General features: G+C 34.8%; 4 protein-coding genes and 1 pseudogene across 6 annotated transcripts; 2 read left to right on the top strand and 3 right to left on the bottom strand.

The window, feature by feature from the left end:
• Positions 1-302: 302 nt before the first annotated feature.
• AT-HSFA5 (winged-helix DNA-binding transcription factor family protein) lies at positions 303-2,808 on the bottom strand. The gene is made up of 3 exons (NM_117472.4): positions 2,402-2,808; positions 907-2,073; positions 303-620 (listed from the first exon to the last, which is right to left on the bottom strand). The coding sequence occupies exons 1-2, from the start codon at positions 2,645-2,647 to the stop codon at positions 919-921; spliced, it is 1,401 nt and encodes a 466-aa protein (NP_567415.1). The 5' UTR covers positions 2,648-2,808; the 3' UTR covers positions 303-620; positions 907-918.
• Positions 2,809-3,517: 709 nt separating this feature from the next.
• Positions 3,518-5,069, bottom strand: FBD1 (FBD-associated F-box protein; the record flags this gene model as incomplete). Its single annotated transcript, NM_117473.1, has 3 exons — positions 3,518-3,796; positions 3,886-4,026; positions 4,110-5,069. The coding sequence occupies 3 exons, from the start codon at positions 5,067-5,069 to the stop codon at positions 3,518-3,520; spliced, it is 1,380 nt and encodes a 459-aa protein (NP_567416.1).
• Positions 5,070-7,561: 2,492 nt separating this feature from the next.
• On the top strand, positions 7,562-10,188 carry AT4G13990 (Exostosin family protein). 2 transcript variants are annotated; one of them, NM_001340898.1, is made up of 2 exons: positions 7,562-9,719; positions 9,830-10,188. In NM_001340898.1, exon 1 carries the CDS (start codon positions 7,795-7,797, stop codon positions 9,358-9,360), a length of 1,566 nt encoding a protein of 521 aa, NP_001319928.1. In that variant the 5' UTR covers positions 7,562-7,794; the 3' UTR covers positions 9,361-9,719; positions 9,830-10,188. The 2 variants fall into 2 exon arrangements, with proteins under 2 accessions (NP_001319928.1, NP_193135.2); NM_117474.3 differs by lacking the exon at positions 9,830-10,188 and having other exon boundaries at positions 7,646-9,537.
• A 521-nt stretch (positions 10,189-10,709) lies between these two features.
• On the top strand, positions 10,710-12,747 carry AT4G13992 (Cysteine/Histidine-rich C1 domain family protein). Its single transcript, NM_001125505.2, has one exon. It carries the CDS (start codon positions 10,740-10,742, stop codon positions 12,666-12,668), a length of 1,929 nt encoding a protein of 642 aa, NP_001118977.1. The 5' UTR covers positions 10,710-10,739; the 3' UTR covers positions 12,669-12,747.
• Positions 12,748-13,545: 798 nt separating this feature from the next.
• AT4G13996 lies at positions 13,546-13,846 on the bottom strand (annotated as a pseudogene). The gene has a single exon.
• Positions 13,847-14,015: the final 169 nt, after the last annotated feature.

Raw genomic sequence — 14,015 nt, forward strand, 5'->3', positions numbered from 1 at the left:
AAAGTGGAGATTATATATCTGAGATGGTTGTTTTGATTGAATTACAACATAGAAATAAAACTATAGAGAAAACTGTTTATTTCAAAACATATTTTTGAATTTTGTAATAAAATAAAAACTGTCTCCAAAATAATAATAGAATTTTTATGTCTTTGATCTTGTACATTAACAAGTGATCTAAACATCAAAAGCTAAATATGACATTTTTCCTAAATATAAACCATTACTTAATACATTTATAACGGAAGAATACGAGTAAGGGTCGAGAATAGTTTCGAAAGCTAAATATGCTATCCGGAAGATTTTCATCAAAATATATTGATTAATAAAAAGAGTAAGACTACAATAAAATAAATAGTAACACATTTCAGCGGATGTTACCAATATCGTCGGTACTAAGATTTGGGGGAAGGCTACATATTGTTTTGACATTTACGACACGAAAAAAATGCTTATTCAATTTAAATCCTGTACACTTACATTTACAGTCAAATTACTTGTGTAGACAGAGACGCAAGTGTTTACAACAAAGCTACTTACGCTTTTTCAGTCCAATGTTTCATTACTTACTCACCCATACTTCTTACCAAAACCACAGTTCGTACTCTCGTTGATGTAACCTGAAAATACAAATGCGTAATTTTTCTGCGTTAGAAATTGGCATAAATCGGGTAAATGAGGACAACTTGCTAGGGTTCACTAATAAGTGCAGAATGATTTTCAAGCAGAAAATAAACGTTTAACAGATACTGCATATGCAGGTTCATTTAACAAGAATTTGTCGACAATGTCTAGCTAAACAACCAAATTGTTGCCAAACATCATGCACATATCGAGAAAGCTAACATGTGAATCACAAAATAGTAAAGGAATCATAATTAATGAGTAGGTTTAAGGATGTATTACCGTCCAAATAGTTTATAAGGTCAGCTGCTCGATATTCTTTGTATTACGTAACATCATACTCCCGTTTCTTTTCTCCTCTTGCTCTTCGTATGGGTTACCTCTATAAGTCGAACTTGCCTCCTCATTATCTGAAGACCCTGGCCTTTCTGTTAGGAACTGTTCCCAGAATACATCATTCACTCTTGCTGGAGGAGCTGCATTTGCTTGGCTACCTCCAACTGCAATCTCTTGTCTACCCCGATTTTTCTCACTTGCACTTGTTTCTATTGAGTTAAAGTTTAACTCCTGACTTTTAAGAGTCGTCTTAGCTATCTGTGAAGCTGTTTTGTCCGGTAACGGAGCAGAAGCCAGGGTTAGATTTAAATGACATGAAAAGCTACCATCAGTCTCCTCTGAAGAAGTTAGCCTCTGCTGCAAGGTCTCCACCCTTGTATTATCATTTAACAGTAATCTCCTCGGGCATGTCCCGGTATCCGCAAGCTCTAGAGCTTCAGGTGCAAATGGTAGGCCTTCTCTTTTTGTTAGTGTAGTATTTGGATCACCTCCTGACAGTATCCCTTTGGGACTCGCACCTTCTTCATTGGAACTTTGTATACTGTGTGAAACCATGTTCATATCTGAATCAGCTGGAGAAAGCTCTAGTCGCAATTTATTAGAGAAATTTTGATGAAAAATGTTTCCAGACTCGCGTCTCGAGCTACCACTACTATTATCCAGATGAGAATCTTCTGAAGGTGGCTTTGATTGCTCAACTTCAGGGAGCCTTCGCTTTTTGTTGTAAGCTGAAATATCCAACTGCTCGACTTTCTTACCAAAATTCTTAACAAAAGTAGGATTCCGAATCGCAGTTTCCAAAAAATTCAGCAGCTTCTTCTGCCTATTCTCCATATCATCAACATGCTCAGTCATTTCTTCAAACTGATGCTTTGCTACAACCTTCTGTTGTTTGAACTTTAAAAGCTTAGCTTCAATTGCAGCTTTCTCACGTGAAAGCTTGTCCATTTGCTCTTGCAACACTGCTCTTTCTTGATCAGTCGACGAAGCAGGTGGATGACTGTGGCTGTGTATAGGTTTCCTTCTATGTATATTCTTGAGAAGATGCTTCTGATCCTTAATAAAATCATCATTCAAAAACTCCCACCTCTCTGGATCAATCTTCCTAAACCCCTATAACCATAATCCCAACAACATTCACACCGTTAATAGAAACCTAAAGCAGAGAACGAGGAAAAACAACACAGTCTCTAAGTTCACCCATTTCCACAATTCAGTCCATAATCACACAGAGACTACAATTTTTAGCTACATTTCATCTTCTCGTTGAATCAATCAATCCACAATCCATAAACTCATTTCCATAATTCAGTCTATAAATCACACAGAGACCTAGATGCGTTCTAACATTTCCAAAACCCCTTTTACATTGGAAACTTGATCAAAATTAGGTCAATTCAAAACTTGGAATATAGAAGAGTTTGGATAGAATCTGACTCACATAGGTATTGAGCTGACGAATGAAGGAAGAGAAGTTATTGTGTTTGAAGTAGGTTGGAAGAAGGAGGCGTGAAAATTCGGCATGATTCCAAACGATGAAGCTGTTGTTGTTAGCGCTCCACGATACGATCTGGTCCGTTGATGAATCGTCGACCATCTCGTAGGTTTTCACCAAGAAAGGCGCTGGTCCTCCGGCTCCTTCTCCGCCGCTAACGGAGGCGGAGGAGTTACCTAATGCGCCGTTCATTGTTGAATCTAATCAGAAACTGGTACAAGAGATGGTGATGCTGGGAAAGAGAGAGATCCTTTGCCGTAAATAAATGAATAACTTTCTTTTCATTTTTTATACTAATAATATCTAAAACTGCAAATTAAACCCAAAAAATACCTAAATTGTTTAGCTAAAACTGCAAATGGCCAAGTAAAAATGATAAATTTCATAAAAATGACTCTTTTGAGTGTTACTTATAGTCTTATAGACCATAGTATTCAACAAATATTGTTACGAATTTGTTTGAGTATAAATACTGTGATACTAATTTCTATCCACTGTCTTTTGTTTGGATATCTCACAATTGAAAGATATCAGACAAATAGAGCTAGTGAAGTTTAATAGAGTGAAATCTTTTGAGTGGAGTTATCTATATTTTTCTGTTATTTTAAATCGTGTTATTCTATCCAATTGTAAAACTTCTAATTTTTCATTTTTGTCATTTGTGTGAGATCTTAAAACCAATTTTTAGCCTTTAAACCAGTTTAAAACATTATAATAATTATTAATTTTGACATTATTATTTGATAATTTATAAAGATTTCACGATAAAATAGATAATGTTTGTCAAACTAATGAAAAAAATAAGTAAATATGCATTCAAATTTTTTATAATTAATTAGGATATATCTATTTATATAGTGTTAATAAATAATTCAATAAGGATTTTGTTGACGAGAAAGCATTAATAGTCATATTTGACAAAATACCAAACATATGATTCTCTTAAAAGTTTACGATAGATAAAACGAAGAAAAAAACAGAGTTAACGATAACTTGGTACCCAAAAGACAAACCTTTTGTGTTCATCACTGAAATAAAGACTACTATGAGGAATATTGAGGATCAGAGAACGAAAACTTGGCATGAAGGAGAGAGTCTTGGAATGGTAAGGAGTTTCTTGACGATGACAGATTCTTCCTTCTCTCTGAAGTTACGTAAGCATAGTGTGAGTTTCTTGAGGATTGTTGAGTTCTCTAGAAAGTAACTCACTAGTTTCAGTTTTATCTCGCTTGCCTCCGCTGCCATCGGCTTTGCAATCTTAACATACTCGAGAGATGTTAGAAACCGCCGGGGTCCAGGTAAAATATTAGCTCCCTCCTTCCCTGGAGGTATACTAAATCCCTGCAAAGACAACAAGTTGAATATGTCTTACTTTTACCATTTGCATTCATAGTAAGGAAGAGAGTTTATTATTAAGTAAAGATCCTAACCAAGACAAGAGATTTTAGATTCGGGCAGCTCTCAAGAAAGATTGGCAACATTTCCCACCTGTAGTCGGCGAATTCAACACGCAAGAAAGATACATTACGGAATAAGGGTAGTTGTTCACATCTTGAGTAATCATATATGACCTGCTCGAAGAAAATAAAAGATATTAGTATGAAACTTATAGGATAAAGTGAAGAATTCAAATAGTAAATTCAATGATGGTTACCTGAAGAGTACTCGAAGAGATGATCATATCTTTAACACCAGATAAACCGACAAGAAAGTCACGAATTATATGTCTCGTTGGTAGATAATTTGGATCGAACATATATTCGGAACCTAAGTTAAACACAAAATCAATATCCGCCTTAAGAAGGGAGCCATGATTTTTCATTATAAAACTTGCAGTTCGTTTATCATTGAGCTTTAGATAGTGAAGCCTAGGAGCATCAATTACAACTTCTAGATAATCATCATCGTCTGCAACATAACTGAAGCTCAATAGAGACTGCGAAGACACTTGAACACTTTCTGAAATGTCGTTCAAGTTAATCTTGTTTACACTTAAGCTTTCGAGAACTGGGCAGCCTGAGACCAGCATTTCGAAAGCGAAATCTTCGTCAAACACAACTGCATCTAGAACGATAACTTTGAGGGAAGGTAAAGACACAAACTCGCGATTAGGCAAGTATACGTCATAGAGATTTAAGGATATCAAGCTCCCACACGTAAAAACTGTTGGGGGTATCACCACTTCATCTCTCCCCCAAGTTTTGTCCAGGATATGGAGATGTTGAACTTTCCGCTTAACAACAGCGTTAAACCACTCGGTGAAATGAACAGTTTCAAGCTGAACATCGTCATACCAATTAACCGTTAACTTAAACTTTTGTAAACACGACTCGCTATTAAAACCTAGAAACCTATAAACGAAACCCAACAAAGCGTTGAATTCCGATGAATCATAATACTCCCTCACCATGAAATCACCACATTCCAAGTCCAAACCAGGTACATATCTCCAGACATTTCTCCAGCGGCGTGATAGTACACTTAACTTAACCACATCCTTGGTGGGAAGATTCAAGAGAATCTTAAAAAGCAAGCAATCTGGTAAGTTTCTCAGCCGATCTACTCTATCACCTGATGGCTTCGCACTAACGCGGCTCTCCCTGTCTTCTTCCATGTTATCTGCCTAGCAAACATCGAACTGAAATGAAGAATCGAATAAATCTTCCAACGTGAAAGACATCAAAATGACAGAAATATGTACCTAATCAGATCAAACGGAGCGAGATCGAGATTGAGATGCTTAAATCTCCATGGAATTTTCCGATCGTATCTACTGTGTCTTCACTCCAGTTTTAGGGTTTCAACTTTTTCAGGTCAGTAGTGGAAAGGTGAAAAGTCTCTAAGTGCTGTTTCGAACTACGTGTATAATAAATAATAAACATGTTCAGTTTAATTTAGTTTTAAGTGATCGATCTATAGTTACGAAAAAAAAAAACACAAGTCTGGGCTTTTAAGAACTTAGCCCACTATAGATAAAAATCGAACCAAACCGATTAAAAAAGTTTTGGTGCAAATCGACGAATTTATATTCAAAAACCATAAACGGTGTTACATCATATTAAAACCATAACCCTAGGCATGTGAGGCCCGGCTCGCCCCAAACCCGCAAAATCAACTATTTGAATCTAGTTTGGTTCGTCCCGTTAAAATTCCGAACCTATATTTTATAGTCCGACCAATCTTTTACAGGGTTTTTGTTGATATTTTTGGATTTTCTTTTAAAAGAAAAAATAACTTATAATTTATAATATATGTAAGTTTTTTAAAAAAAATTGCATAGTTACGAAAAAAATCTAAATATAAAACGACTCAATCAAATAAATGATTTAAACTCGTACCAACTAAAATATAAAGTCATATCACTTTGAACTGAGTAGTAGAGCCCAAAATTTGCTTTTCAGATTCATAGTAAAACACAATTATAAAATTAGGTTTAGGTTTTCAAATCTACTAAAAATAATTCTTAAACCAAAATCTCCCAATTAAACTAAAATATCAAAAAAACAAAATTAAAATATATTTTAAAAGATCAAAAAAAAGATTAAAATATATTTTTAAGGATTTTTTGGGCTGATCCGAACCTGGCCGGACTTACCTCGAAAAGTCCAAATTGTTTTGAACATATTTATGTAAGTCTGTTTTAGAGTTTGCTTTAATCCTAATTGACATGTCTATAATCGACTCCGTTGAAATTTCGTCGGTGGTCATATAAATTTCATAATATTCGCCGAGATCAATGGTGGTTGAAATCTAAAGTAATCTCCTACGTTGACTATCATCTCAAAAGACTCAATACTACAGAAGTATTTTCTACGTTCCATACGATCGCGCATCGTCAACAAATTCAACGTTAATGTATTGTTTCCTCATATACGGTATATAGAAATCATAAATATGAGAATGATTATGTGTATCTTTAAAACAATACGGTATATAGAAATCATAAATATGAGAATGATTATGTGTATCTTTAAAACAATACGGTATATAGAAATCATAAATATGTGAATGAAACAAATCATCCATTTCTTTTCAATTAATGTTTTTATATACTATATAGACTCAGACTGTATACTAAACGCTTAAAAATTTAGTCATTTAGTAAGAAACCGATTGACGTCAACAATATATACGATTCGAGTGATAATTGTACCAATTTAATTTATTTTTGCCAAACTAAGCTTTAAATCTCATCTTTTGGTCAATTTGCATACTACATCAGTAATCACTAGCTAGCCTACTAGTCACTATCAGATATGTCAATCGGTTCACAGAACTAATATATTCAAATATGAGAATGATTCGACTGAGATTTGTACCCATTTTTTTTCTTCGTGTCATAGATTATATATAAAAAATTATGAATGTCGGCGATCAACGAGATGATCTCAGAAACAAAGCATATACAAAATTTAGCACAAAACAAAGAGGAAAGCAAAGGCAAAACAAAGCATATACAAAGAGGGAAAGCCGAAACTAAAGCAAGAAAGATTAAACAACATACTCAAAATTTAGCACAAAACAATAAAGATTTGTACCCATTTAATGTAGTTTTTTCCTAGCAAAAGTGCTTTTCTTTTTCCCCTTTTGTGTGTACAAAAGCTTTAGATATCATCAATTGAGCTCTTATTAATCACAATCAAATATGTGAAATGGTATTTAACTTTTGCTCTCCAATTAAAATTTTTCGCTATTTCTGTATTTTTCTCTATCCAAATAAATCCACTAAAACAAATTTGTAAAATCTTAAAACTAAAATCATCATACTTAAATTATACTTCCTCCGTTTCAATTAATTATCGTTTTATAAATTAATTCTTTTTAAATTAGTTGTTGTTTTATGTTTTTAATGCATGTTTTTAAACAGATTTTTCAATTTTATCCTTATTATTTTAGCTGATTAATTGATGATATCAAATTTAATAATACATTAATTAGAGATAAAACAGAAAAATTATATATTTTTTTAATTTATGTAAAAATATTAAACATCAACTAATCTAAAACAGAGAGAATACAACATTTATTTTAGTAATTATAGTATAATCTAACATTTATATTCAATTTAAATTACCATTAATAGAGTACTATAATTAGGTGGAGCCGAGAGTAAAGAGAAGGTCTTTATTGACTGACCCATGTGAAACTGAATCTCCCCTAATTTAATTTGCCGACAACGTAAACGCTTCACTTTGAGTATCTCGAACACATCCATGTGTCACTCTAACTCTCTCACTCTTCTTCTCCCCAATTTCATGGTCACACTAATCTTCCTTTAACTTCTCAACAAACAAATCTTCCCCTTTTTTATTTTTTGATCCTTCTCTCTCCTTTTTTTGATGCGACCCAAGAATTATTCTCAGATGGAGAAACCCATCTCCATCACGACGGGGAAGTTTCGGACCAACAACAACAACAATCATAACAATGTCTGGTTCGTTGTTCCACTCTTCTTTATCCTCTGTTTCGTTCTCCTCTGTTTCGACTACTCTGCTCTCTTCACCGACACAGACGAAACCGCTTTCTCAATTCCCGACGTTACCCAGAAATCAACATCCTCTGAATTCACGAAAGATGACAACTTTTCTCGATTTCCCGACGACCCATCTCCTGATTCTTCCTGCTCCGGTCGGTATATTTACGTTCATGAACTTCCGTATAGATTCAATGGTGATTTGCTTGATAATTGCTTTAAGATTACTAGAGGAACCGAGAAAGATATTTGTCCTTACATCGAAAACTATGGTTTTGGTCCTGTCATTAAGAATTACGAGAATGTGTTGTTGAAACAAAGTTGGTTTACGACCAATCAGTTCATGCTCGAGGTGATATTCCACAACAAGATGATAAATTACAGATGTTTGACTAATGATTCGTCACTAGCGTCTGCGGTTTTCGTGCCGTTTTACGCAGGTCTTGATATGAGTAGGTATCTTTGGGGTTTCAACATTACGGTTAGAGATTCTTCGTCTCATGAGCTGATGGATTGGCTTGTGGTACAGAAAGAGTGGGGTCGAATGTCTGGTAGAGACCATTTCTTGGTTTCAGGAAGGATTGCTTGGGATTTCAGGAGACAGACTGATAACGAATCTGATTGGGGAAGCAAGCTTCGGTTCTTACCCGAGTCGCGGAACATGTCGATGTTGTCCATCGAATCGAGTTCTTGGAAGAATGATTACGCTATTCCGTATCCGACTTGTTTCCATCCAAGATCAGTGGATGAGATTGTGGAGTGGCAGGAGCTAATGAGGTCTCGAAAACGCGAGTATCTATTCACCTTTGCGGGTGCTCCAAGGCCTGAATATAAAGACTCGGTTCGAGGGAAGATTATAGATGAGTGTTTGGAGTCAAAGAAGCAATGTTACTTGCTAGACTGTAACTATGGGAATGTGAATTGTGACAACCCTGTCAATGTGATGAAGGTTTTCAGGAACTCGGTGTTTTGTCTTCAGCCACCGGGTGATTCTTACACTAGAAGGTCAATGTTTGATTCAATATTGGCAGGCTGCATTCCGGTGTTCTTCCATCCAGGGACAGCGTACGCTCAATACAAGTGGCATTTGCCCAAGAATCACTCGAGTTACTCGGTTTATCTACCGGTTAAGGATGTGAAGGAGTGGAATATCAAAATCAAGGAGAGGTTGATTGAGATTCCAGAGGAAAGAGTGGTGAGGTTGAGAGAAGAGGTTATAAGGTTGATACCGAAGGTTGTCTACGCTGATCCGAAGTACGGATCGGATGGGAGTGAAGATGCATTTGAGTTGGCTGTGAAGGGAATGTTGGAGAGGATTGAAGAAGTGAGAGAGATGATGAGACAAGGGAAAGATGGTAGTGATGGGTTTGATGATAGAGATGATTATAAGTATACTTTTTCTCCATATGAAGAACCTCAAGTTTTGGCTTAAAGTGGAAAATATGTCATTATAGTGGCCTTTTTTTTTTATATAGTTTATATAGGTAGAAGCAATTTAGTGGGAAAAAAGAAGAAGAAAAAAAGCTATTTTGATATAAAAGAAAAAACAAAAAGATGCTATATGAATCCTTCTTCAACCGTTTTGGTTAAGTACTTAAGTTCATTATTACTTGAGCATCTAGTCTGGTCCACCGGATTTGGTTTGAGTGTAGTTTAGAAATGAGTTAAAATTATGTAAATTTAATTTAGGATTTGAATGGTTGCGATGGAGCAATGTGCATGGCTCAAAGAAGTAATATTTCGGGGTTGGTGGAGGGACAAGGAAGTTCTTGTCTATGATAGAGAAAGACGGTAAGATAGTCTATTCGATGATGTATATAAAGCAACGGTTGCATTGTACATCCTCTACAATGATAATATAACCCACATACTAAGACCGCATAAATTTATCTTCTTTGTAGGTGCTCTTGCTTCAACATTGGTGTCTGATGTCACAGATGGTTCCTCCAATGTCAGAGAGGTATGGCAACTTTCCTACAAGTGAATCAAAGTTCTGCTGGGATTCAATAGCGCTCCATTCTGATCCAACGATTCATCGAGTTTAGTGGATTTGTGTTGCTCTTCAAAATGACTAGAAACTCAAAATCTCATTTATGTTTTAGTTTATAAAGTCTGTTGACTGAATAATTATTGCTTAGTTTTGTTCTTTGATACATTCTCTGACTTATAAAAGGCTTATGTGATCTGCTCGTCTATTTTCACCGGACCAAAGTACCAACTTATGCTTACTTGGTAAATGAGTCGGATGATTGTGTTTGGCCAAATAAGATAAGTTGGTTTATTTTTTAACTTCCTCCCTTAAAGTAATTGGCTTTAACTTGATTATATTATCCCTCTAATTTTCTTTATACCAAATAAATATTCTCAATGTTAGAACTCCAATATTGAAATTGGAATGTCCTCTTAGTTAAACAAATAATAACTTGGGAGTTCTTCATCTTAAAATTGGAATGTCGTTTTAGTTAAACAAAGAATAACGTGGGGAAAGAAAAAGAAGAAAAACAAAGAATAACTTAGATGTATGTATACATATTCTTAATCTAATGTACTTTGCTACTTTCATTACCAGACAAAGAAATGGTAACAGAATATAATAGATGATAGTTCAGTTACAAGAATTTATTCCTTTGGGGCTTATCATCAATATTAGGACAAGCATAATTCTATGAGTAACCTTTTCATTGTAAACAAAGAATAACTTAAAATATAATCATTATGTGCTATCTATATATAACCAAAAGCTCTCATCATCATTATGTGAAACCAAGACATCATAAAATTATTGAAAATACTAAAAGTAAGAGCATAGTTATGTCAACTTATGATAAACTCAGAAGATACTATTTACTGTATCAAACGCGCGGATTAAAATGTGACGGTTGCAATCTTGGTCGTGACTACTATAGTATTGGTCATCGCTGTTTTCGTTCTGGACTCTTCTTCCACAACGAGTGCGCCGAATCCAGTGTAGAGATTCACAACCTCTATCATCCACAACATTCTCTCCACATCAAAGTACTTAAACAAAATGAAGATGTCCATGGAGAATGCAAGCTATGTAGAGGTAACTTGGCAAAAATATATTACCAATGTTCAACATGTGATTTTGCCATCGATTTAATATGTGCAAGAAAAAAAGTTGTGGCAACAATTGAGGTTCCAAAGACCCATGACCACCCTTTATCCCTTATTCCAAAGATGATTACGTTTACTTGTCATTTATGTGGATTGCTTGATGATCGGTTTCCTTATGCATGCAATTTATGTGATATTACTTTTCACAAAGATTGCGCCGAATCCACACCAGAGATCAACTACTCTTGTCATCCTCAACACCTTCTCAAGCGTCTCACGCATGTTCCAAGTTATACTGATGGAAAATGTTGTTTGTGTGGAAGCAAACTTCATAACTTGTTTTATCACTGTTCTATTTGCAATTTTAGCGTGGATGTCAACTGTGAAAAAAATCCACCCTCTTTCACTCTTTTTCACCCTAAAGCTCATGAGCATAAGCTCACTCTTATGCCGCAACGAAGTTTTGTATGCAGCGCTTGTGGAATGGATGACGATCCAAATCCTTACGTATGTCCTCAGTGTAATTTCATGATTCACAGAAGTTGTATTGATATACCACGCGTTATTAAGATCTATCGTCATGATCACCATATTTGTTACAATAACTTTCTTGACGCTGGAGATTGGAAATGTGGAATATGTCATAAAAAGATAAACTGGACATGTGGGGCTTATTCTTGTTCGGAATGTCCAGATCTTGTCATGCACTTGAGATGTGCCACAAGATTCGGGATATGGAATGGGATTGAACTTGAAGGCATATCAAAAAATACTCTAAAAGTCAAATCATACGAGGAGATCGAAGAAGGGGTAATAAAGCATTTTAGTCACGACCATACTTTAAAGTTTAAAGAAGGGAGTGATGGTAACGGTGAATGCATACAGTGCACAATATGCACTTATCCCATATTTTCTAATCCATTTTATAGTTGCATGGAGTGTGATGATTTCATCCTTCATAAAAAATGTGTGGATCTCCCAAAAAAGAAAATAGATTCTTTCTACAAGATGTCGACCTCGCTAATCACAAATTATCAGGGTAATGCAGAAAACATTTGCAATGCTTGTCAAAACATCTATCAAGGTTTTTCTTACTTAAGTGATGATGGAAACACTTTATTGGATGTGCGATGTGGTTCTATTTCCGAGCCTTTTTTCCATGAAAGTCATCCTCATTCGTTATACGTCAGCTACTTAACAGGCGGCCGATTTTGTAATGCTTGTAGAGAAAAAGCAACAATGGTTTTGAGTTGTGAGGAATGTGAATTTGTTTTAGACATTAAATGCTCTACTCTGCCAAACATTGTTAAACACGAAAATGATAAAGATCATTTGTTGTCTCTATGTTATGGAGAAAACAAATGTGAGCAATGCTGGTGCGAGATGTGTGAGGAGACAATAAATCCAAAGAAATGGTTTTATTCATGTGATCATTGTGGCATTGCTTTTCACATCAGATGCACACTTGGAGACTTCATATGGTTTAAACCGGAAAAAAAATCTGAATCATCCACCAATTGTGTGATTCTTAATAATCGTGCAAGTCGGCCATTTTGTTATTCTTGTAATTCTCGCTGTAAATACCCATCCATCTTGTTTTTCTATGGGAAAACATTGTGTTCTTTGCAATGTTTCCAACAAAAAGTTTATGCAATCCTGGCATAAATCTTATTTATTTTCTCAAATATTTTATGATAAAAAACAAATTAGATTATGTGTTGCATGTTAATACTATATATATTTTAAGCATCAAGTATATTAAAAAAAAATTTATGTGCAATTTGGAATTCAATTCGATTTAGGTTGGATTTCTTTTTATTTCTTTGTTATACTTTTGGTTTAGAAATAATAGTATTCAAAACAAAATATAATATACTTTAAGTTTCGATATGTATTCAAATCTAATCAAATACTAAATTTTATACCACGTCGTGCACATGATGATTTTCTTTTGAAACAATTTGTGAATTTTGATAAGGGTTTATTGGTAACGAGTGTTTACTTGTTGCTGTAAGAACTTTTTTTTTGTTTTTTCCACAAAAGTTGGATTTTATTGAACTGAACCAATCAATATGGGCTAATATAAACAAAAGCCGTATAACTATAATTTTACAAGAATTAATTAAAGCCCAACATGAGCCTAAACATAACCCTAATGAAGAGGAAAATACAAAAAGCCTCCATCACTAACACGTGTTTCAATTAGAACAAACAGAGAGCTTCCATCACAGACCGACTTTAACCTTGCCGTTCACCACCGATTCCGGTGACAAGAGTCATCGTCGATATTAATTTGTTCAGTAAATTTTGTGGTTTTTCACCGTTTAACAAAATCGGAGCCCATAAGAGGATAACAGCTAAAGGGAATTGATAGTATGCTTCAGTTCTTCTACTTCTTCTCTTTAATTAAAATTGCAAATCACTGGGATAATTAAAAAACCTTTCCCAATTAAAAAACCAAACACTCAAAAGATAAATCAGTGAAAACAATTGATTAGTGAAATTTACTAAATTGCAATCACCAATGAGAAATCCCATGAAATTATTTAAAGCAAACAAATATGGAAGCCGACTAAAAGATGTTAACGAAACCATCTATGTCAGTTGATAAGCTGGACATCACTGCGTGGGAAGCCAATAGATTCCAGACGGAAGCCGACCAAAGATGTTAAAGAAACCATCCATGTCAGAAGAGAAGCCGGAAATCACGGCTGAGGAAGCCAGTTGATTCCGGACGGAAGCCAACTATCTTGGCTAACAGAGTCATAAGATGCTGGATAAAAGCCCGAGTCATACGAGACGGCGATTTACTGAAAAATTCAGTCGGTAGAAACAGAGTTCATCTCTGTAAAAGATATGTAGGAAAAAAGAGAGAACTTTTTGTTTTGCTGTAAAGAACTTTGGATGCAAATGTTTTTACTATTTGTGAAACTATTATTTTATATTTATAGCCAAATTTAATTTTTTAACTAAACAAAAATTATGCCGTCCATATAGTATCCTGTAAATTAA

The sequence above is a fragment of the Arabidopsis thaliana genome, chromosome 4 (genome assembly GCF_000001735.4).
Source record: "Arabidopsis thaliana chromosome 4, partial sequence".
Lineage (NCBI taxonomy): Eukaryota > Viridiplantae > Streptophyta > Magnoliopsida > Brassicales > Brassicaceae > Arabidopsis > Arabidopsis thaliana.

Bases quoted from the DNA above. Each gene is read 5' to 3' on its own strand.
- AT4G13992 (NM_001125505.2), top strand. From the start codon at position 10,740: ATGTCAACTTATGATAAACTCAGAAGATACTATTTACTGTATCAAACG.
- AT-HSFA5 (NM_117472.4), bottom strand. From the start codon at position 2,647: ATGAACGGCGCATTAGGTAACTCCTCCGCCTCCGTTAGCGGCGGAGAA. The intron at 2,074-2,401 runs GTGAGTCAGATT...TTATGGTTATAG, and splicing joins TTCGTCAGCTCAATACCTAT to GGGTTTAGGAAGATTGATCC.
- AT4G13990 (NM_001340898.1), top strand. From the start codon at position 7,795: ATGCGACCCAAGAATTATTCTCAGATGGAGAAACCCATCTCCATCACG.